The sequence below is a fragment of the Bombus bifarius genome, unplaced genomic scaffold, assembly GCF_011952205.1.
Source record: "Bombus bifarius isolate JDL3187 unplaced genomic scaffold, Bbif_JDL3187 scf7180000008047, whole genome shotgun sequence".
NCBI classification, from domain to species: Eukaryota; Metazoa; Arthropoda; class Insecta; order Hymenoptera; family Apidae; genus Bombus; species Bombus bifarius.
Genome location: NW_022884413.1, coordinates 1,093,138 through 1,111,461, shown reverse-complemented (window position 1 = coordinate 1,111,461; position 18,324 = coordinate 1,093,138). Strand labels below are relative to the sequence as shown.

The 18,324-nt window shown below is 32.3% G+C and overlaps 5 protein-coding genes and 1 long non-coding RNA gene across 6 annotated transcripts; 2 read left to right on the top strand and 4 right to left on the bottom strand.

The window, feature by feature from the left end:
* Window positions 1–704: 704 nt before the first annotated feature.
* On the bottom strand, window positions 705–2,759 carry LOC117207922. Its single transcript, XR_004487607.1, has 2 exons — window positions 2,469–2,759; window positions 705–1,993 (listed from the first exon to the last, which is right to left on the bottom strand). It is a non-coding gene; the product is annotated as an uncharacterized LOC117207922 (long non-coding RNA).
* A 1,988-nt stretch (window positions 2,760–4,747) lies between these two features.
* On the top strand, window positions 4,748–11,832 carry LOC117207916 (calcium-transporting ATPase type 2C member 1). The gene is made up of 15 exons (XM_033448635.1): window positions 4,748–4,948; window positions 5,038–5,127; window positions 5,216–5,313; window positions 5,703–5,961; window positions 6,043–6,379; window positions 6,463–6,851; window positions 6,941–7,097; window positions 7,161–7,331; window positions 7,415–7,730; window positions 7,807–7,992; window positions 8,093–8,240; window positions 8,314–8,409; window positions 8,487–8,628; window positions 8,713–8,805; window positions 11,597–11,832. Exons 1-15 carry the CDS (start codon window positions 4,769–4,771, stop codon window positions 11,650–11,652), a joined length of 2,718 nt encoding a protein of 905 aa, XP_033304526.1. The 5' UTR covers window positions 4,748–4,768; the 3' UTR covers window positions 11,653–11,832.
* LOC117207921 lies at window positions 9,060–11,068 on the bottom strand. The gene is made up of 3 exons (XM_033448639.1): window positions 10,611–11,068; window positions 10,143–10,255; window positions 9,060–9,896 (listed from the first exon to the last, which is right to left on the bottom strand). The coding sequence occupies exons 1-3, from the start codon at window positions 10,626–10,628 to the stop codon at window positions 9,779–9,781; spliced, it is 249 nt and encodes an 82-aa protein (XP_033304530.1). The 5' UTR covers window positions 10,629–11,068; the 3' UTR covers window positions 9,060–9,778.
* On the bottom strand, window positions 11,199–12,542 carry LOC117207919. Its single transcript, XM_033448638.1, has 3 exons — window positions 12,419–12,542; window positions 11,611–11,742; window positions 11,199–11,489 (listed from the first exon to the last, which is right to left on the bottom strand). The coding sequence occupies exons 1-3, from the start codon at window positions 12,437–12,439 to the stop codon at window positions 11,346–11,348; spliced, it is 297 nt and encodes a 98-aa protein (XP_033304529.1). The 5' UTR covers window positions 12,440–12,542; the 3' UTR covers window positions 11,199–11,345.
* Window positions 12,543–12,654: 112 nt separating this feature from the next.
* Window positions 12,655–13,525, top strand: LOC117207918. Its single transcript, XM_033448637.1, has 2 exons — window positions 12,655–12,841; window positions 12,933–13,525. Exons 1-2 carry the CDS (start codon window positions 12,806–12,808, stop codon window positions 13,302–13,304), a joined length of 408 nt encoding a protein of 135 aa, XP_033304528.1. The 5' UTR covers window positions 12,655–12,805; the 3' UTR covers window positions 13,305–13,525.
* LOC117207917 (beta-1,3-glucan-binding protein 1-like) lies at window positions 13,394–17,807 on the bottom strand. The gene is made up of 8 exons (XM_033448636.1): window positions 17,584–17,807; window positions 16,120–16,347; window positions 15,823–16,037; window positions 15,523–15,659; window positions 15,279–15,445; window positions 14,256–14,590; window positions 13,589–13,690; window positions 13,394–13,515 (listed from the first exon to the last, which is right to left on the bottom strand). Exons 1-8 carry the CDS (start codon window positions 17,726–17,728, stop codon window positions 13,414–13,416), a joined length of 1,431 nt encoding a protein of 476 aa, XP_033304527.1. The 5' UTR covers window positions 17,729–17,807; the 3' UTR covers window positions 13,394–13,413.
* Window positions 17,808–18,324: the final 517 nt, after the last annotated feature.

The following is an 18,324-nucleotide window of genomic DNA, read 5'->3' as shown; positions in this document are numbered from 1 at the left end:
ACAACTATTCTACTATTCTACATACTATACCAACGTAATAAGCGCGAAAATTGAATAACCGATAATTCCAGTGTTTCTCCATCTTTACATTCTACATTTTCGTTTACCAAACGTATGTCACCAATTGTTTTGTGTTTAGACTACTCAATCAATTAATTTCCGTCACTTAGATTTGGCATTAAGTACTTATAGCAAATTATCATAAATCATAATTAAATTTTCAAGTTTTTATTCAGATTTCTAAAAAATCTGGGGAACGGGACAAAAAGCCTCCAACTTCTATTACCGCGCGTACGCCTGATATCGATTTTTTAATTCACATGAATAATATTGAATATATCCTTATATTTAACATTAAAGATAATCATCGCTTATACATCATGTTCTTATAATCTACCTTATTTTATCTGTTAAAAGATATAAATGCATTGCAGTATAATAAAATACTGGTCAGAAAGAAACGATGCGCGAATTTGGAAGTGCAGCAGCTTAAGGTCGTCGTACGCTGGATCGACACAGTCTGCTCTACTTCTACCACACAGCAGGCCGTGCTATATATATGCACGACACACATTCACATCCATATAGCTGCTTTCTCAGCCCAACTAGCAGGGTATAAGCGGCGCTGCTCGCTACATCGTCAGCTACTTGTCACTCGGTCTTCGGCAGTCATACGTTAACCGAACATCGTATTCGCAGTGTTCTTTTATTGTATGAGTGTATACGTAGAATTTCTCGTCGAAGACAAGGCCGCTTAATTAATTCTCGTCGAGACGAAGCCACGAAAGCAATATAAATCACACGGAATTAGCGATTTGTGAGCAATTTTATTGTGCGTGTTTTACCTACCAGCACATCGAGACTAGATCCTTCGACGTGCCTCGGATATTAAAAGGGTTTCGCGATCCTTGCGGGTAGGATATTTTTCTCAGAGATTCTGTACAAGTGTGCGTTCACTTCCTTATTCATATTTTGGAAAACGTAGAGATTGGTGTAGGTTTTATATGCATTTACCGAAAAAATCTCCATTATTGATTTGGAGCAATAAGTACCGCGTAGTTGTATGTCCGTGTTTGATTATAAATTGCTCGAGTGCATTACATCGCTGATACTAAACAATACAATAATTGTGTTTTCGATTAATTAACTATTTATCTCAATAACAGACAACAATCGTATATAATATATGGTTCACTTTTTATCTGATTTTTATTATCGTTTATTAAATAGGAAGCTTTTCTTTGATATTCCTTGTCTTTTTCCTTTTGTGATAACACGTGTAAAGTATTCGTTATAGGTACATTGGTATATCTTCCATCGAAACTAAAATGTCGTTTTTCCATATAAAGTAACAGACTACTTTGACTGTAATGTAATGTAGTAGTATACATATGTATGTAAGTAATACTATTAGTTTCAATGAACATCATTTAAATTTAAGTCAAAGTATTTTGCAATCCCGATTAAACTAGACGAATAATTATTTCATTTAAGGTAATCTTCGGGATATTTACTATCTGTACATGCTTCTTTAGGAAATCGATGAAGCTCTTTTGTTTAATTTAAAAGTAGGTTAGTAGCAGTCGTAAGCATTATCCGGTTAAGTGTCTTTGCCGGTTCTTTCCAGATTCCATTAAACTTGACGGAAAAATATGTTCTTAAAATAATCGATACGTTACATGTCGATTGTTTATTAGAAACAAGTATTTAATTTCTATTATATGATCTATCAAGTTAAATATTTATAGATATCGTAAACAATAAGTGTCGCAAGATCATTTAAAGAGAACAATATTCATCCATCTCTACTGCATACAATATCGTTCTACCCACTGTCAGGTGTCGAAATTCTTCGAATCTTCTAGCAAGCGTGCCAACTTGTACGTTCCAATGAATCTACTAAAATTATTATCGTCTTTTTTGCCGTTGGTTATTTGACAATAATTAAATTACCAAGGATCTTCAGAAATGCATTCGTTTGACCTTCGCGTGACTGGGAACCAGCAGATATTTAATTTCCTCACACATACACATACAACTATAATATAAATACTATATCGACGGTGTGCTAGAAGAGTGACACATTTAAAAAGTCGTCAATCGAAATATTTGCAAAAATTAATTTAAAAAATAAATTATTTTCTATGATTAGGTAAAATTACTTCGTAACTTTATTTAATAAAATTATATCATTTAGTGTCATAGTTCAAAAAGCTGTCTTAATTCTTTCTTTAATAGTAAAGCATATACAGGAACAATATTTTATTAAAAACCCATAAAATTCACGGAAAATCTTTTGTTATCAAATGATTCAATAATTAATAATCTTTTATTTCAAAGTTCTTGTTTCAAGCCAATTTTGTAATTTTACATATCTTATGATTCAATTTTAGATATCGGTCATTTTGGTACCACTCTTCTACTAACTTCTAGTAGAAATCAATGATATGTAATGCATGAGTACATACGTAATATTCGGTATATATTCAATGCCAACACGTTTTGACAGGAATTCATTCGGACCATGAGCTGTGTGTTTCCTTTTTTCGAAACTGTAAAACCGGACTGACGGATAGTAACGTATATTGTTAAAGAGATATTGCGAAATCCTATCTCCAATAAGAATTTTGACTTTAAAATCAGCGGCGTACAAAATCGTCGTGGCATATATCGTCGATAATTAACGAGCTAGGAAACAAAAAAGAAAAATAGAACGTGGCTTAGAAGAGATGAAAGACACAGCGAGTAAGAAATACGAAAAACTTTTCGAAGATAATGAACTTGATGCTGCCGCCGCAGCTACTGACAAGGAACGCAACGAAAATGTACCGGTGAAAGAGGTAAGGATTATCCTAGATTATAATAATATCGCATTATCGAATTTACAGCATTGTTAAACCATTCCATGCAGTTTTCTATTTATCTATTTAATATCAATTATTCTTTATAATATATCTTTTCCTTTAATTATACTATACGGCATATGTGCGCTGTTTTATTTTGTAATAAACAAGGTTTAGTCTTCAATATCATAGCTCTTCCTTATTAAAAAAGGAACAATTCTGAGTGACATTCTTTATATTTTATTATTAGAAGCATAAGAAAGAATTAAAATGAATTGTAAACTTAGAGTGTGAAATGAAAAATTGTTTAGAATACGTTAACACGAAAAGTTCATTGCAACCATTATGTCTTCAAATGTTTCGCTATCGATCGAATATTTAGCCTGCCAACAGCACCTTCTGGAGCTCCTATTGTTACCTGATTTCATCTACGAGTAATCTTATTCTCATTTCGTTGTTGAAATATGTCATTTTTATGTTTGTTAAAAAAGTTCATTGAAAACAATAGTATCTATAACGTATCTATACATTTTTTCTTGGATGGATTATCTAACACATTGAAGATAATGAGAATTACCTAACTATTAATATAGAACAGATGGTATTGATTGTGAATGGTAATTTTCTAACGTTAAAACACAGGCATAAAGCAGCATTTTGAAATGTTTGCAATGATAGTGTAGGCAGCAAATATTCTGAATATGTTGACCTAAGGTAATAAGTGTAGCAATGTGGCCTTGCGCATTCTATGAAAAACGGATCGATAATTACTGGAATGGAAAATCGAATATTTACAATTTGTACAATATTTTAAAGTTGATGTTGCATGGAAATTTTTTATAGCCAACAATTAAAATTCTGTTTCTCCTGTTACTTTGTAAATTGAATATTCGAAATAAGTACGTATAAATTATAGATATAATTATATGTTATATAAATGTTAGTTCCTGGAAAAGTAATTCCCCCTTCCGTAATTTAAGAATCAGTTCTTACAGTCGAAAGTATTGGAACGTTATTTCAGGCTTAAACTGCGTAGTACAATACTTTCAAATACGATAATGGAAAATACATATAATAGGTATATATATTAATTAGTTATCGTAAAGAGGTTATTATTATATCTATACATAATAGATAAAACATTTATAAAAATCACATATATTGAGTACAACCATCTGTAATATTCAGTAAATTCGTAATACTTGATAGAGTCATTCATTTTTTACTAATATCCTTAGATCATATTTGAAGTAAAGTAATAATAATATGTAATAATATTCGTCAATAGTTTCGTGAATTTTTCAAGGTTAGAAATTGTGGTTAATCATATTTCAATGTCTTTACCTTACAAGATAACATTATTTTTAAAAAAATTTATCGTAAAATATGCTTATTGTATAAATGTTTTGCTATTTTTGCAAATATATTGCACCCATTTCTGTGTTAGATCGATACGCCCTATAATACAAACAGAATGCAAGGTACACGTGTCACCTTACTAAACGTCGGTTTGACACTGATGATTTTATTTTACATTTTTTAAGTACAAATAAATTAAATGCAGTTACAACTTCATTATGTACATATATTTATCAACAAAATATTATTTATGTTTATAGTTCCTTTGATGTATACTGTAAAATGTGGAAAAACCTTAATGGGTTTAACAATGCGTCATCAATATCGGCAATGTATATCTCGGAGTAGCAAGTGTTTTGATAGTAAAAAAGATAAATATTTTTGTCAAAAAGACAATGTGTTTAGTTTTATTAAATTTGTTATCTATTACTTTAAAATGAACAAAAGTTCGTGATAAAGGTTAGAAAATCGTTTTCATGTCTGTTAAATTTGGGCGAACATTTGAAAAATATTGAATAGAAAACATTTAGTTTTCATTTTTTAAGGGGAAAGATCAAACATCAGAAATGTGGTTAACAACAGCTGAAGCAGCCAGCCTTGGTGCTGAGGAAGTAGCAGCTAGATTACATGTTGACATAAGAACAGGTCTTTGGTGGCAGGAGGCTGATCATCGAAGACAATTAGTTGGCTTCAATGAATTCAGTGTTAAAGAAGAGGAACCAACATGGAAAAAGTATCTTGAACAGGTACTTGAATGGTTTTCAGTGTATTATTTAATTTTAAATTAATATGAATAATAAAATATAAAATTTATTATATCCTTTTCTTTTTGCAGTTTAAAAATCCTCTAATTCTGTTACTTCTTGGTTCTGCCTTCGTCAGTGTATGTATGAGGCAATTTGATGATGCAGTCAGTATTACAGTGGTAAGTTTATCATAGTTCCTGTCAGCGTGATATTTCTCTAATTACATTTTAATTAACATTTACACTAATAAAGTATATCTCTTCTTAGGCTATCATAATAGTAGTGACAGTTGCTTTTGTACAAGAATATCGTTCTGAAAAATCCTTAGAAGAATTAAATAAACTGGTGCCACCAACTTGTCACTGGTAAGAAAATTTGTAATATTTATCAAATATTTGTCCAATGAAAATTATGTAAAATTATATTAAGTATAGTAAAGATAAAAATTGTTGATAACATTTATTTAAATTAACATTTCCTCTAGAAATATGGTCTTTGGAGGATATATTAACCCTTTGTATGGAGTATTACTTTGCTTTCTTAAAACAGAAGATATAGTATCCAATTCCAATCAATAGATTAATAAGGTGAAATTCCCTCCCCTTTATTTAGAATGTCCAATTTTAAAGATGCACAGTTCTAGGTTGAGAATGGAAGTTAAACTTTTTAATTTAATTTTATAATATACAACAATGTTTTAAAAGGTGTTAGAAAACTTTGATATCAAAATAATTCTTTGAATATTTTTTTACAGCTTAAGAGAAGGCTGCGTAGAAACATTTCTTGCTCGCAATTTAGTTCCTGGTGATGTAGTTTACTTAAATATTGGTGATAGAGTACCTGCAGATATCAGGATATTTGAAGCAATAGATTTAGCAATTGATGAGAGTAGTTTTACTGGAGAAACTGAACCAGCACAAAAATCAACAGCTCCATTACTTAAAACTAATGGATTAACAACAAAGAGAAATATTGCGTTTATGGGTACATTAGTGCGTTGTGGCAATGGAAAAGTAAGTTCTATTAAATTTCAATGGGTTCATAATGTAGCAATTATGTAAAATTAATTTAAATGTATAAAAAATATTCTATAGGGTATAGTAGTGAATACAGGAGAAAAAAGTGAATTTGGAGAAGTTTTCTCAATGATGCAGGCCGAAGAAGCTCCAAAAACACCACTTCAAAGGAGTATGGATATTTTGGGTACTCAATTATCCTTTTACTCATTCTGCATTATTGGTATTATTATGCTTCTTGGCTGGATCCAAGGCAAAGCTATACTTGAAATGTTTACCATCAGTGTGAGTTTAGCAGTAGCAGCTATACCAGAAGGTTTGCCTATTGTTGTAACTGTGACCTTAGCATTGGGTGTTATGAGGATGGCTAAAAGAAAAGCCATTGTGAAGAAATTACCAACAGTGGAAACATTGGGTAAATATATGTGCAACAGAGTTTCATAATCATTTATCAAAGCTAGACAAAGATATATAGATAGTATGTCGTCAAATGCGTAGGTTGTGTAAACGTGATATGTTCTGATAAAACTGGTACTATTACGAAGAATGAGATGACTGTAACCATTCTGATGACATCGGAAGGATACATAGCTGATGTTACTGGAGCTGGTTATAATGATAAAGGAGAAGTACGAATTCGAAAATGTGACAACATGGATCTTGCACGTACCGCCATTAGCAACATGTTGGAAGTAGGATGTGTTTGCAACAATGCTATACTGCAAAATGATACTTTACTTGGTCAACCAACGGAAGGTGCGTTGATAGCGGTGGCAATGAAATACGGAATGTACGGAGTTGCTGATAGATATCTACGATTACAAGAATATCCATTTTCATCCGAACAGAAAATGATGGCTGTAAAATGTACTCCCAAATACGGAGAGGTAAATAACAATTTGTTAAATAATTCTTTAATTATTAATACCATTTATATTAAATATTTTTATTATATTTTTGTAAATATATGTTACAGAATAAGCAAGAAATATATTTTGTAAAAGGTGCTTTGGATAAGATTTTACCGTTATGTACCAAGTACTCTATGAATGGTCAAGTACATTCTTTGAATCAAAAGAAAGATGAAGAATTTTTAACAGAAGCTTATGATATTGGGCAACAAGGATTAAGAGGTACGTTTTAATGACGATAACAATTTCAATTTCTTTACTTAATACTTTTTAATATATTTACAGTAATTGGATTGGCACGTGGTACATCGTTGCAAGATCTAATGTATGTTGGTCTCGTTGGTATATGTGATCCTCCACGACCACACGTTCGTGAATCTATAACGACTCTTATAAATAGTGGCGTTAAGGTAAAAATGGTTACTGGCGATGCCAAAGAAACTGCATCCGCAATAGGTACAACATAGATTTATTGAATTTTTTATAGTTTGTAAAGATATTGCAAGAATAATGCATTGTAACATATTTTTTTATTTTAGCAAGTATGATTGGGTTAGATGTACTTCATTCGCGGCTAATCTCTGGAGATGAGATTGATTTAATGTCCGAACACCAGCTAGAGCAATGTATCAATAGCGTTAGTGTATTTTATCGGGTTACGCCTAAGCACAAATTGTGTATCGTAAAAGCCTTGCAGAGGGAAGGAAATATAGTGGGCATGACAGGAGATGGTGTGAATGATGGAGTTGCTTTGAAAAAAGCAGATATAGGCATAGCCATGGGTAAAAATGGTACTGATGTTTGTAAAGAAGCTGCGGACATGATTTTGGTGGATGACGATTTTGAAACTATTATGTACATATTAGTTTCTTCTTTAATAATTCTCAACATTTTTTACATTCACTTTACTTTAATTGTATATATCTTTTAGTGCTGCAATTGAGGAAGGAAAAGGAATTTTTCATAATATACGAAATTTTGTAAGATTTCAATTAAGTACTAGCATAGCTGCTCTATCTTTAATTGCACTTGCTACTTTGATGGGTATACCAAATCCGTTAAATGCAATGCAAATTCTATGGATTAATATTATTATGGATGGACCACCTGCTCAAAGGTAATCAAAAGAGAGAGGTAGAAATCAAAAGAGTTCTCTATGATACATTAGATGGTTCTAGATACATTATCATATTTATATATTTAATTATTTGTTATAGTCTTGGCGTTGAACCAGTTGATAAGGATGTCTTAAAACAAAAACCACGCAACACAAAAGAACCGATGATCACTCGACAGCTTATTATTAATGTATTGTTATCGGCTACTATTATTATTATTGGTACTTTGTGGGTTTATAATAACGAGGTACGAAATTTATTGTGAAGAACATTCATGTTTTATAAACTTTATAACTTTTCTCGTGTCTTGTTTTTATTAGATGACGACTGATGGTAACACTGCAAGGGATACAACCATGACATTTACATGTTTCGTTTTCTTCGATATGTTTAATGCTCTAAGCTGTAGATCACAGGTAAAAAAAAAATAATGAAATTGTTTAACATTGTAATATATATTTTCCATGAATTAAACATGTCATAAACATTTCAGACCAAATCAATATTTACTATTGGTTTATTTAGTAACAAAATGTTCCTGGTAGCCGTAACATTATCAGTAATAGGACAGATGCTAGTGATCTACTTTCCACCGTTACAACGAGTTTTCCAAACCGAAGCTCTTTCGGCAGTAGGTGCGTATTTTAAACGAAGCTTTTATAATATTTCATTTTTATTTTTGAACTTTTGAAGGAAATATTTGTTTCTGTTTTCAACAGATATCTTGGTTCTTGTTGGAATCACGTCAAGCGTTTTCATAATTAGCGAGATAAAGAAATTAATAGAAAGGCAGCTGTATAACCTACGAGCAGGTACACGATATTATAATAAATCCGAAATGGATTTTGTATGACAGTTACAGTCTGCCGAAGATAAGGCGGACAAGGATCATTTGGAATAAAATACCCAATACACATCGTACGGGTAGTAGTCATTCGTTTATCAATAATATCTCGCTATACACTCGACTATGCTTGCACATTTGTAAACTTGTATGTGCACTTGTCACGGAACGAACATTTTCTGCGTCTAACTAAACGCGTTTAACTAAGATTTAAAATGACTGCGTTTTTTAACCTTTGCAAATTTTTCTGTCTTTCTGATGTACGATACCCGATTTCTAGGCGCTAGAATCTAACCGTTTTTCGTCTTCACGGTGATTATATTGGACACTTCATAGGCTCTAGAAATGCTATGCACATTCCACAAATTTTTCATAGACGATCAATTTTAATGGTATTACTCGTAATTGTATTTGTAGTAATTTCTGCATCGATTTATCATAATATTCTAATGTCTAACACATTTTTTCATTCATCTGACTAACGAAGTAATTTGTCTTTTGAGATAAATACATAGACTCGTTTCTACTTTCGCGAACTCGTATTGTCGAACAAAAAGATTCATAACCCGCGGCGAAGAAACATAATGTTTACATGTTTACAACGTAATTAAGCATATCGATTGATTGCATTTAAAAATACAATTGGTTATGATTGGGAGAATAAATGATCTTGTAATGTTCCTTAATTCCATAGCGTGACTCGATGTGTTTCTGATAACAAGAAAAGATGTAAGGATATAATGCAAAGTATTGAAAGTTACATATTGTATGTTATTATTGTGCAACATAGAATATATATAATCGTTTTCTTGTAATCCGAAGCAAAATCGTGTATGTACTATATGTCATTTCACAAACGATCACCCTATATGATAATAATCACAACTCATAGAATGATTATTAACTAGATGTCTTAATAGCGTAATTTAATATTCTTTATCTTAATGAATTCCCTCAAGGGCGCTGAAAGTTTTGTATTGATACAGATCTGGTCCTCCATACCCATAGAGTAATTTTCCCCTGCCATTTTCATCATAGTATGGATAGCGATATTTAGGCCTATAAATAATCAGTTAATAATTAATAAAATCTTGTGATTGCATTTATTTTTAAACAAAAATCGATGCATATGTATTTTATACCTTTAGACGATTATTTCCTTAATAATATGTATGTAATATTACAAATTGTAATTTAGCATGAGATCATTGTAATCCTTTTTACAACTGTGTAACAGCGAACCATTGTTTACCTCCTTTCAATATGTTTAATCTATCCTCTTTGTATGTTTCTTTAATCTCTTACCGTTCAAAATACTGGAAATTAGGTGCCTTTGGTTGAGCTATCGTCGCCGCGGTTTCAACGATTAATCCAAGTAAACAGGCAACGATTATTGTCGCAAAGATCATGGTCGTCCACTGAAAGTATGTCAGTTCGTATTAGCGTGTTGAAACAAAAATATGCGAAAAGGTATCCTACATTTATCGTATACATATATCTTAGATGCATCTATTAAATGTTTCATAATAAATAGTACGAAAAAGAAAAAGAAATGAGCATCGTTTTATGTGGCACGTGCACCGTAAACAGGTCAAGAAGTACCTACTTTAGACCTACTTTAGCCAAAGATTACATATTCCTTGAATCCTTTTTAATTTACTGTAAATGTTTACACAAGCATAATTCTATTTACGTATGTTTCTCTACTTGCACATTTATCTTTATTTTTATTTTGAAGTTTTATTTCGTTCGATTTTTAGTTAGTTTACTTACGGGAGCGTGTCTTGCCATTTCGGTGACCGCAGGGTAATACTTTCAATTTGCAGAACGAAAAGCAAATTCGTCACAAAGTGTAACACTAGATATGCGAGTGTCTTTATTCCGATGTATCGTTTTTCATCGAAATACAAATAATGTAGATTATTTTAATTGAGAAAGAACGAGAGGAAGACGATACTACGGCCCGTACGATCGGTCTGTTTCCGTTTTTCTGATTCTACTTTTAGTTTGCCTTATTCCGAAGTCCGTTACTGTGCTTCATTCCGTCCCCACTTCGCCTTTTCTTTGTATGAAGTGAAAGTCGTACATTTTACATACGCGCACCTGCTAAGATTGCGACGAATTGAATTTTTACGCACTACTGTTATTTGGAATTCGTCGAAAGTCGATTATACAATTGACAATTGACGAAATTCCTTGAAAAAAGCATGACTTTGAAGTCTAAATAAATATACATACTTTTAAAGCAGAATATATTTTTTTAAATAAAAAGGAAGACGAAGAAGAATTGTATTTAAGTATAAAGTATAATATATTTAAAAATATTACATACAAAATAGAATACTATTTATCCAATTTAAATACTTGAAAGAAAAATGTTTATTTTTGTTTTACTAAAACTACACTTGATTTTTTACTACAATTAGCGTAATCAATTTTACTTATAAGATAGTTTTCATTCATTTTTGATATATTTCTTTTTGCAGATTAGCGATTTCCTATTAGTTTTTACGCAGATCTTATTAATGGCTCCTGGATTCCGACTCCCATACCGATCTTTGCTATTGCGATCTCTCCATGACGACCATTTTCCTTCTCGTATCTGATTCTTCTCTGTTTCCCATCTTCTGGATCAAAGTGCCATTGTGTTTGCTGCGCAACGATTAATATATGATTATTCACTTAATGCAAGTAATCGTACCATTCTTAACTAGATTTTCTCAGAACTTTTATTTTAACCTTGATTTTCTGTTTCACAGAATATTATACTTGCCTCGTGGATGAGCGGTATCCCCGCTACGTTATACTGAATTAGATCGTGAATAAATGAGAAAATGCTGATGCCTTCGGCGACCGATACGATTCTATCAGCGTTAAGCAGCAAGACAAGAAAAATCGAAATTGTCTAAAATGTCCAAAAATTTATCGATGTAATTTAATCCTAGTTCTATATGCATAGAATAGTATATAATAAACGCGTATTCTTGCATGATTATTTTGTAAATTATCATTCTTTATTTGAGCATGTTCAATCAGTATAAGAATGCTTTATACTAAATTGTTATGTAAATGTAAAATTCACAGTTTTTATTTTCGTATATCATTAATCTTTGAGCTATAATTTTATATTTTCTTCTATGTATCCTATTACGTTATATTTATTTAATTTCTCAATGTTTTATACATATTTCTTTTGTGCTTACAAAAAATTAGAAAGAAGATTAGCAACGAACGACGATATTAGTAAATTTAATCTATTTATACAAATGTGTCATCTTTTTCAAGCTATTACGAAACTTATTATTCTGCGAATTCACTTGTAACGATTATACGACTTAATTTTGAAACACGTCAAGCACGAACGTAACTTATCCCTCTTATTAAGTTCAAGCATGCGTTCAAATATAAAATAATTCCAACAATTTCTCTTATTTCTTCCCTTATAAATAACCACAAAACACAAGTTTTACATCTCTACTATTCATTCTAACTGATTACTAGCTCCAAAACCACTTCAGAGAAGGAACTACAAAAACGATCGAAAAATCGCTGTTTGCAATTGTGTAGTAAATTGTAACTACCAAACTACGGGGGAAATCCATGTTGTTCCTCTTCGAGGTGGTCACGTAGGAGCACGTTGACGACAGCCTGATTGATGATATCGGAATGAGTGCGGAATACCAACTAACTCTGCTCAGAAGGACACAGTGGAAAAGAAATCAGTTGGTATATCGTGGCAGTCTGGCGCAATGGAATCAGTGAAAGTAAAGAAAACCGATGTCGAGGAAGGAGGCGCGAATCGTTTGAAGAGCAACGCTTCGACGATTGACAATTCTATCACGAAAAAATCATAATGTATTCTATGCACGAAATTTTCACCCACTCGAAAGACATAAAGGTGAGTGGGCACCATGAATGATGGGATATTGCTTTCCCTGTCTTCCTACCTGGAGGTTCGATAAAAGAAAATGCGCGCGAACCACGCGTTAATATTAATCTGCGCGGTAAGTGGATCTACGCTCGGATATATCGATCGTGATCTACACTAAAAACTTATCAGAAAATCGTTTCATGATTGTTTTATTGCATGTACAGCTGTGCATAGTAGTCCAGTGCGATGGAACTGTTTCAACTCGAGTCGCTAGGACACTTCCGTTTGGCTTGTCTCCCTCGAGATGGATGGCCACGATTCGTTCGCTATGGTCTAGTGGAAGATTTTGGGAATGGCCAAGAAACGGTGTGGATGGTTTTCTGAGACTGGTAGCTTCTCCGGACACTAGGAAGAAGATGATGTTTGAATTCAGACCAGAGGATGGACCTCGTGCCTCGTTTGATTATCAGAGACGCTATGGCTATCGAGGACAACGACTGATTGAATTGCTTGGTTCTGGTTTCCATCCGGATGACGTGCCTTATCAAGAACCGTTGCCTGCTTCCGTGTTGGTACCTCCTCCGCTTCCCTTCTAATTGCTGTGTGTTTTATCAATTTATATGGATTTATATGAAGGAATACGAAAGCGATAGAAAATAGAAAGGAGTGATTAAATGTGTTTCTCAATCAAAGTGAAAAATGGAATCAGACAGCCAGGATTTTAATGTAGTCTATATGAAGACCGGTGTCACTGTTCCTCCAGGTTGCTTGCCATTTGTTTGCTGCTGTATAGAAATTGAGGAGTGCCTGAAATCAATGATATTGTGTTTTAAATGTCCTGTTTGTGGTAATGGAAGTCGAATTTTTTAAGTAGATGTACCTTCGATTCGACGTCTCTCCAGGGCTTTGCGTACTCGCTGCTGATGCAGCCGTCTGGGAAGACCAAGTGACCTCCTACGGCTAGACCGATGTTTATATAAGCCTGTTAAAACGTGGAAAATGTTAAATGAACTATTTAGAATTAAAGATTATAGAAAAGGCATAAGTCATATTCTTCTTCTGTAAGAAAGCAATTTTTAAATTCAATCCTTCAACTACTTAATGCACATGCTCGTGACACGTACGATATATATTACTCTAAGTATTTTCTAATTTAATTAGATCCAGGTACTACGATATTTTATATTAAAATATGTATGTATTTTAGCCGTTTTTTATTATAAAAAGATTTAATTGCTTGCGTTACTAAACCAAAGAAAGATTTGCGCGTGAAGAAGTTAGTTTACTGTTCTTTTTTCTACAAAAATTGTGCATTTGTTGGCAAGTCTTACATTTTTTAAGGTTGTTCTACATTTCAGTTATGTATTTCTTTCAGTCACCAAATAGTATAAACATCAGAAAATTACTAAAAATAGACTTGTCATATTTCTTCCTTGTGATCTTAGATTGTTAGCAGTATTACAAGACGAACAGATAAAGAAAGATGGTGAAATAGGCACGGGAAAAAATGTAAAATTAGTTACATATTTGCAGTTTAAAGTACTAACCGGATTATTGAACAAACTTGGTGGAACTTCTTGATCGCCATACTGTTCTTCATCAACCTTGAGCGTGATTCGATCGCTTTTCCATTCCAAATCGTACACATGATAATCATCTGACCATAATTTCGTCGAAGTCTTTTTAGGAAGCATTAATCGATTATCACGTGGAGAATGTTGGTTTATGGTCGTCGCATGAGCTCCAGCTACGAGAATGTGCCCGCTAATGTCGTCTCCTCTTCGCGTTTTGAGGAATGGATTTCCGTTTGAATGAGCCACTATGATGTCAGAATGGAGCGGCGAATTTGGTGTACTTTCGTTTATGTTCTCTAGAGTAAGTACTAAAATATAACAATGAATTATACACCATTTACTAAATTAAATAATCGATCTTGATAATTGAATTTTTTAAAAAAGTGACACACAGTACAGTACAGAGCCTCCCATATCCGTACTAATAAGGAGACAAAATTGTCCGGATAGTGAAATCTTCGACAAAAGAAAAAAAATCGCTTTTCTCAAAATAGAGATCAAAAAAATTGTTAATTTGTTTCAATATTTGAGGATTTTATATTTCTCTGGCTGCTAGAAGCCATTGAGGTCTTTTATTGAATTATTTATCATTTATTTGTACATAATCCTTACCTCGCGGCTTATGATAGCTTCCGGTTTGTACAATACATTCCTCTTTTTCTACAATACATTCTGGTCTCTATGTTAAGATATATTTATAACTGTCTATATCTATTTGTTCAATTTTCCGTATGTATCTCAAGTTTTATATGTTTATGACACATTTGTCACTCATAAACTATATATCGTATTTTGGCAAGTATTTCTTGTAGATGTGAAAATAAGTCATATAATAATATACACATTCAATAACATATATCTATGTACATAGTACGTAACGAGAGTTCGGATGCAAGAGGCTCTACTGTTTATTAATTGGTATATTTAGCAGTTAACAATTAATTCGCGAAATATCATAACTATATAAAGATGCACAAAATGTACGATAGAACTCACAAGGATATAACCAGTCACCACGAGGCAATTTGGCACGGATTTGAATGCGTCCGTGCTGGAAAGCGAACGATGACTTGGTATTTAATCGTCCTGATATAACAGGCGGTAAAATGTACGCTGCAAATGCATTCCGTTTGCAATCATCGGTATTAGCTACGCCTGTACAGCTAAAGAGACATTCAAGATTTTTAACATGACGATTATGACTTCGTTATGATTGACTTTGTGATAATTAAAATTTTACCTCGTCAAAGTCAGATTTCCGTTTGTAACGAAGTTGGGACCAAACTTATCATTGGTGAAGGTTGGTTTAATATGCAAAATACCATCTTTGACTTCCACGTTGTCGCTATTCTTCATGTATACGACAAATTCATAATTCTAAAATAAAACAATAAATTTTTAACTGTCTTAATTCGATTTTATCTATGTTATTCCTTAACATATTAGATTTATTATTTCTAGAGAGGACAGAATACATGTTACATATCTTCTTTAATAATTTAAGTCTATCTATAAATTCAAACGTGGTTAGTATATTTACCGGAATGCCAGAAAAACGTTCGAGGTTCGTCCAAAGATTCGTATTAAGAAAATCGAAATTTTCTTCGAAGATCGTTTGTCCTGGACAGATAGTTTTTCCTTTCGTCTGCTGATTTATCGAACTACCTTCAAAGATTTTAGTCTGCGATGGTGTCGAACAGGTGATGTTATCTGCGGTACCTCCGTCCACTGGAGTTCCATCGTAATTGTAAAATTCTAAAGACAGAAAGAGTAAGATGAACGGTCAATGTTTTACAGAGAAACAGTACCAAAATCATTTCTTTTATTTTCAACAAACCTTTGACTTCGTACTCTTGGTTAAGTAAATTATAACCAAGACCTTCGTAAACGACATGGAGCCAATAATAAATCTTGTCGCCTCGTTTTAATCTCGTGCTTCTATCTTCATATGTCCAACGGCCATTTCTTTTTTTTATGATGTCAACGGCAATAGTACCCGCTTCAAGGCTGTAGAAATCGTCGTTAAATTTTACGTGAAATGCGACCAAACTGATACCATCCTCATCTGAGCAGAAAAAGTATTTTCTTCGTCAAAAATTGTCAGTGTTTTTAGAGATACATTAATCTCACGATATACAATTTAAAATAGTAGAATTTTGTAAGTATGTATAAATATAGCTCTAAAGAGTTAAATAAGAGATTCGTGCGCAGAGATTTGTTTTATCTACAATAATTTACATGATAATGAGTACTATACTTTGCATACTTATTTACATATTTTTGCCTGTTATGTATATTATAGTGGTAAAATGGATCATTGAAGAAACCTATTCAGAGTACAATACAAATTTTTTCGCAGTAATTTAATTCAAAATTATCGATGATAATATTTTTTTATATAAGCATAATCTTGTTTATTGTATAATATACCGTAACGAGGAAATTTCAAGTGCATCACTATTGTATCAGTGTGCGTGCAATGTACAAATTAAAATATGCAAATTCTCTACTGAGTCATCAATCAAAGATTATCACTGGAACTATCGAATTGTGCAATTCGATGCGCGAGTAATTTCTTTTGCGAATTAAAATATTACACTTAGAATTGTTACATCAAACGCAAAAAGGGTATCGCAAGATATTTTATACGTGTTTTTCGTGTGTATACAATTTTCGTACTCTTCCTTTAAACAAACACATTCCTTTCGTTAAGCTGTAAAATATTTCCTTGTTCCTGTTCATCTTCGACGGTTATCTCTATCAACCATTTCATTTGAATAATTTTTAGAGATGCACCGACTAAGTCGACCAATAAATCGTCTTTCAAGGCTATTGCCGATTATTTTCAGACACGTTTAAACCCAAGCAGAAAATTGTTTACCTTTTTTTTATTTTTATTCTATTATAAAATTAAGAAATTATGACCAAAGTTTCTAGTTAATTGGTATTTATTTAGTTTATGTATCTGTAAGTATATTTAATTACTTAGGTTATTTAATTAATTTAACTAATTAGGTTAATTATTAACCTGTGTTAATTATGTACCTGTAAGTAAATATACCATGTTACTACATATTGAAAAATGTTAAAATTATACTAATGACTAAAAAGAGAGAACATCGTATTTTTATTTCTATGCTTTAGCAAGATGCCTTAGCACTTAAGCCAGATAATCGGTCACAAGTCGGTATATCTCTCATAATTTAAAAAAATAATAGAACACAAAAGTTGCACAAAGATACTGGTACCAAGCAAATATACATATAGATAGTAGACACCAAAAATAAGGAATCCTACTCACCTGGAATAGACATCCGTAATCCTTTTGGATAAAGAGGTTCTACGCTCGCTGCTGGAGGAATATATTGTGCTGAATTTTCTTGAATTACTACGTTAAACAATAAAATGGCATTAAGAAGTAGCCACTTCGTTCCGAGAACGCTCATGATGACCACGTTCGATGATGCTGCCGGTACAAGCGATACTGAGGAGTAGAACGCTGCTGTGGCGTTTTATTAGAAACAGGTTTTTATATAAATACATATGCATAACGTATATTTATCTCTATGAAGCTTCCCATCTCGGAAATGATCTTCCACTCTTTCGCGGATTGGCGATTCTCCGACTGACGCTAAAAAACTCTATTCAGTTAATCGAACAACGTAAAAGTCATGAACTACAGAAGTGATTAATAATTGGTTTGATTCATTTCGTTGATCGCCAATACATACGTATAATCTTTATATTGTTGCTTCGATGAAACAGTCCAAAAATTGAAGTTAAAATTCGAACTAGTTTATATATCTTATTAATCTTTAAATATAATGCGAAATTCACTTTTTAATCTATTTTTTATTCCAATAATTTTGATTTTCAATTGCTATTTTAATTACAGACAGCAAAATTCAGTAGGAATATATAATTACGTAAAAATGATTAATTATTGTTCTATGAAATATTGTAATTCTCGTAAATTATTAATCGTCGCTCAATTTCTTTTAATCGAGTAAAGAGAATACTTGGCTAAAGTAAGGAAATAAAT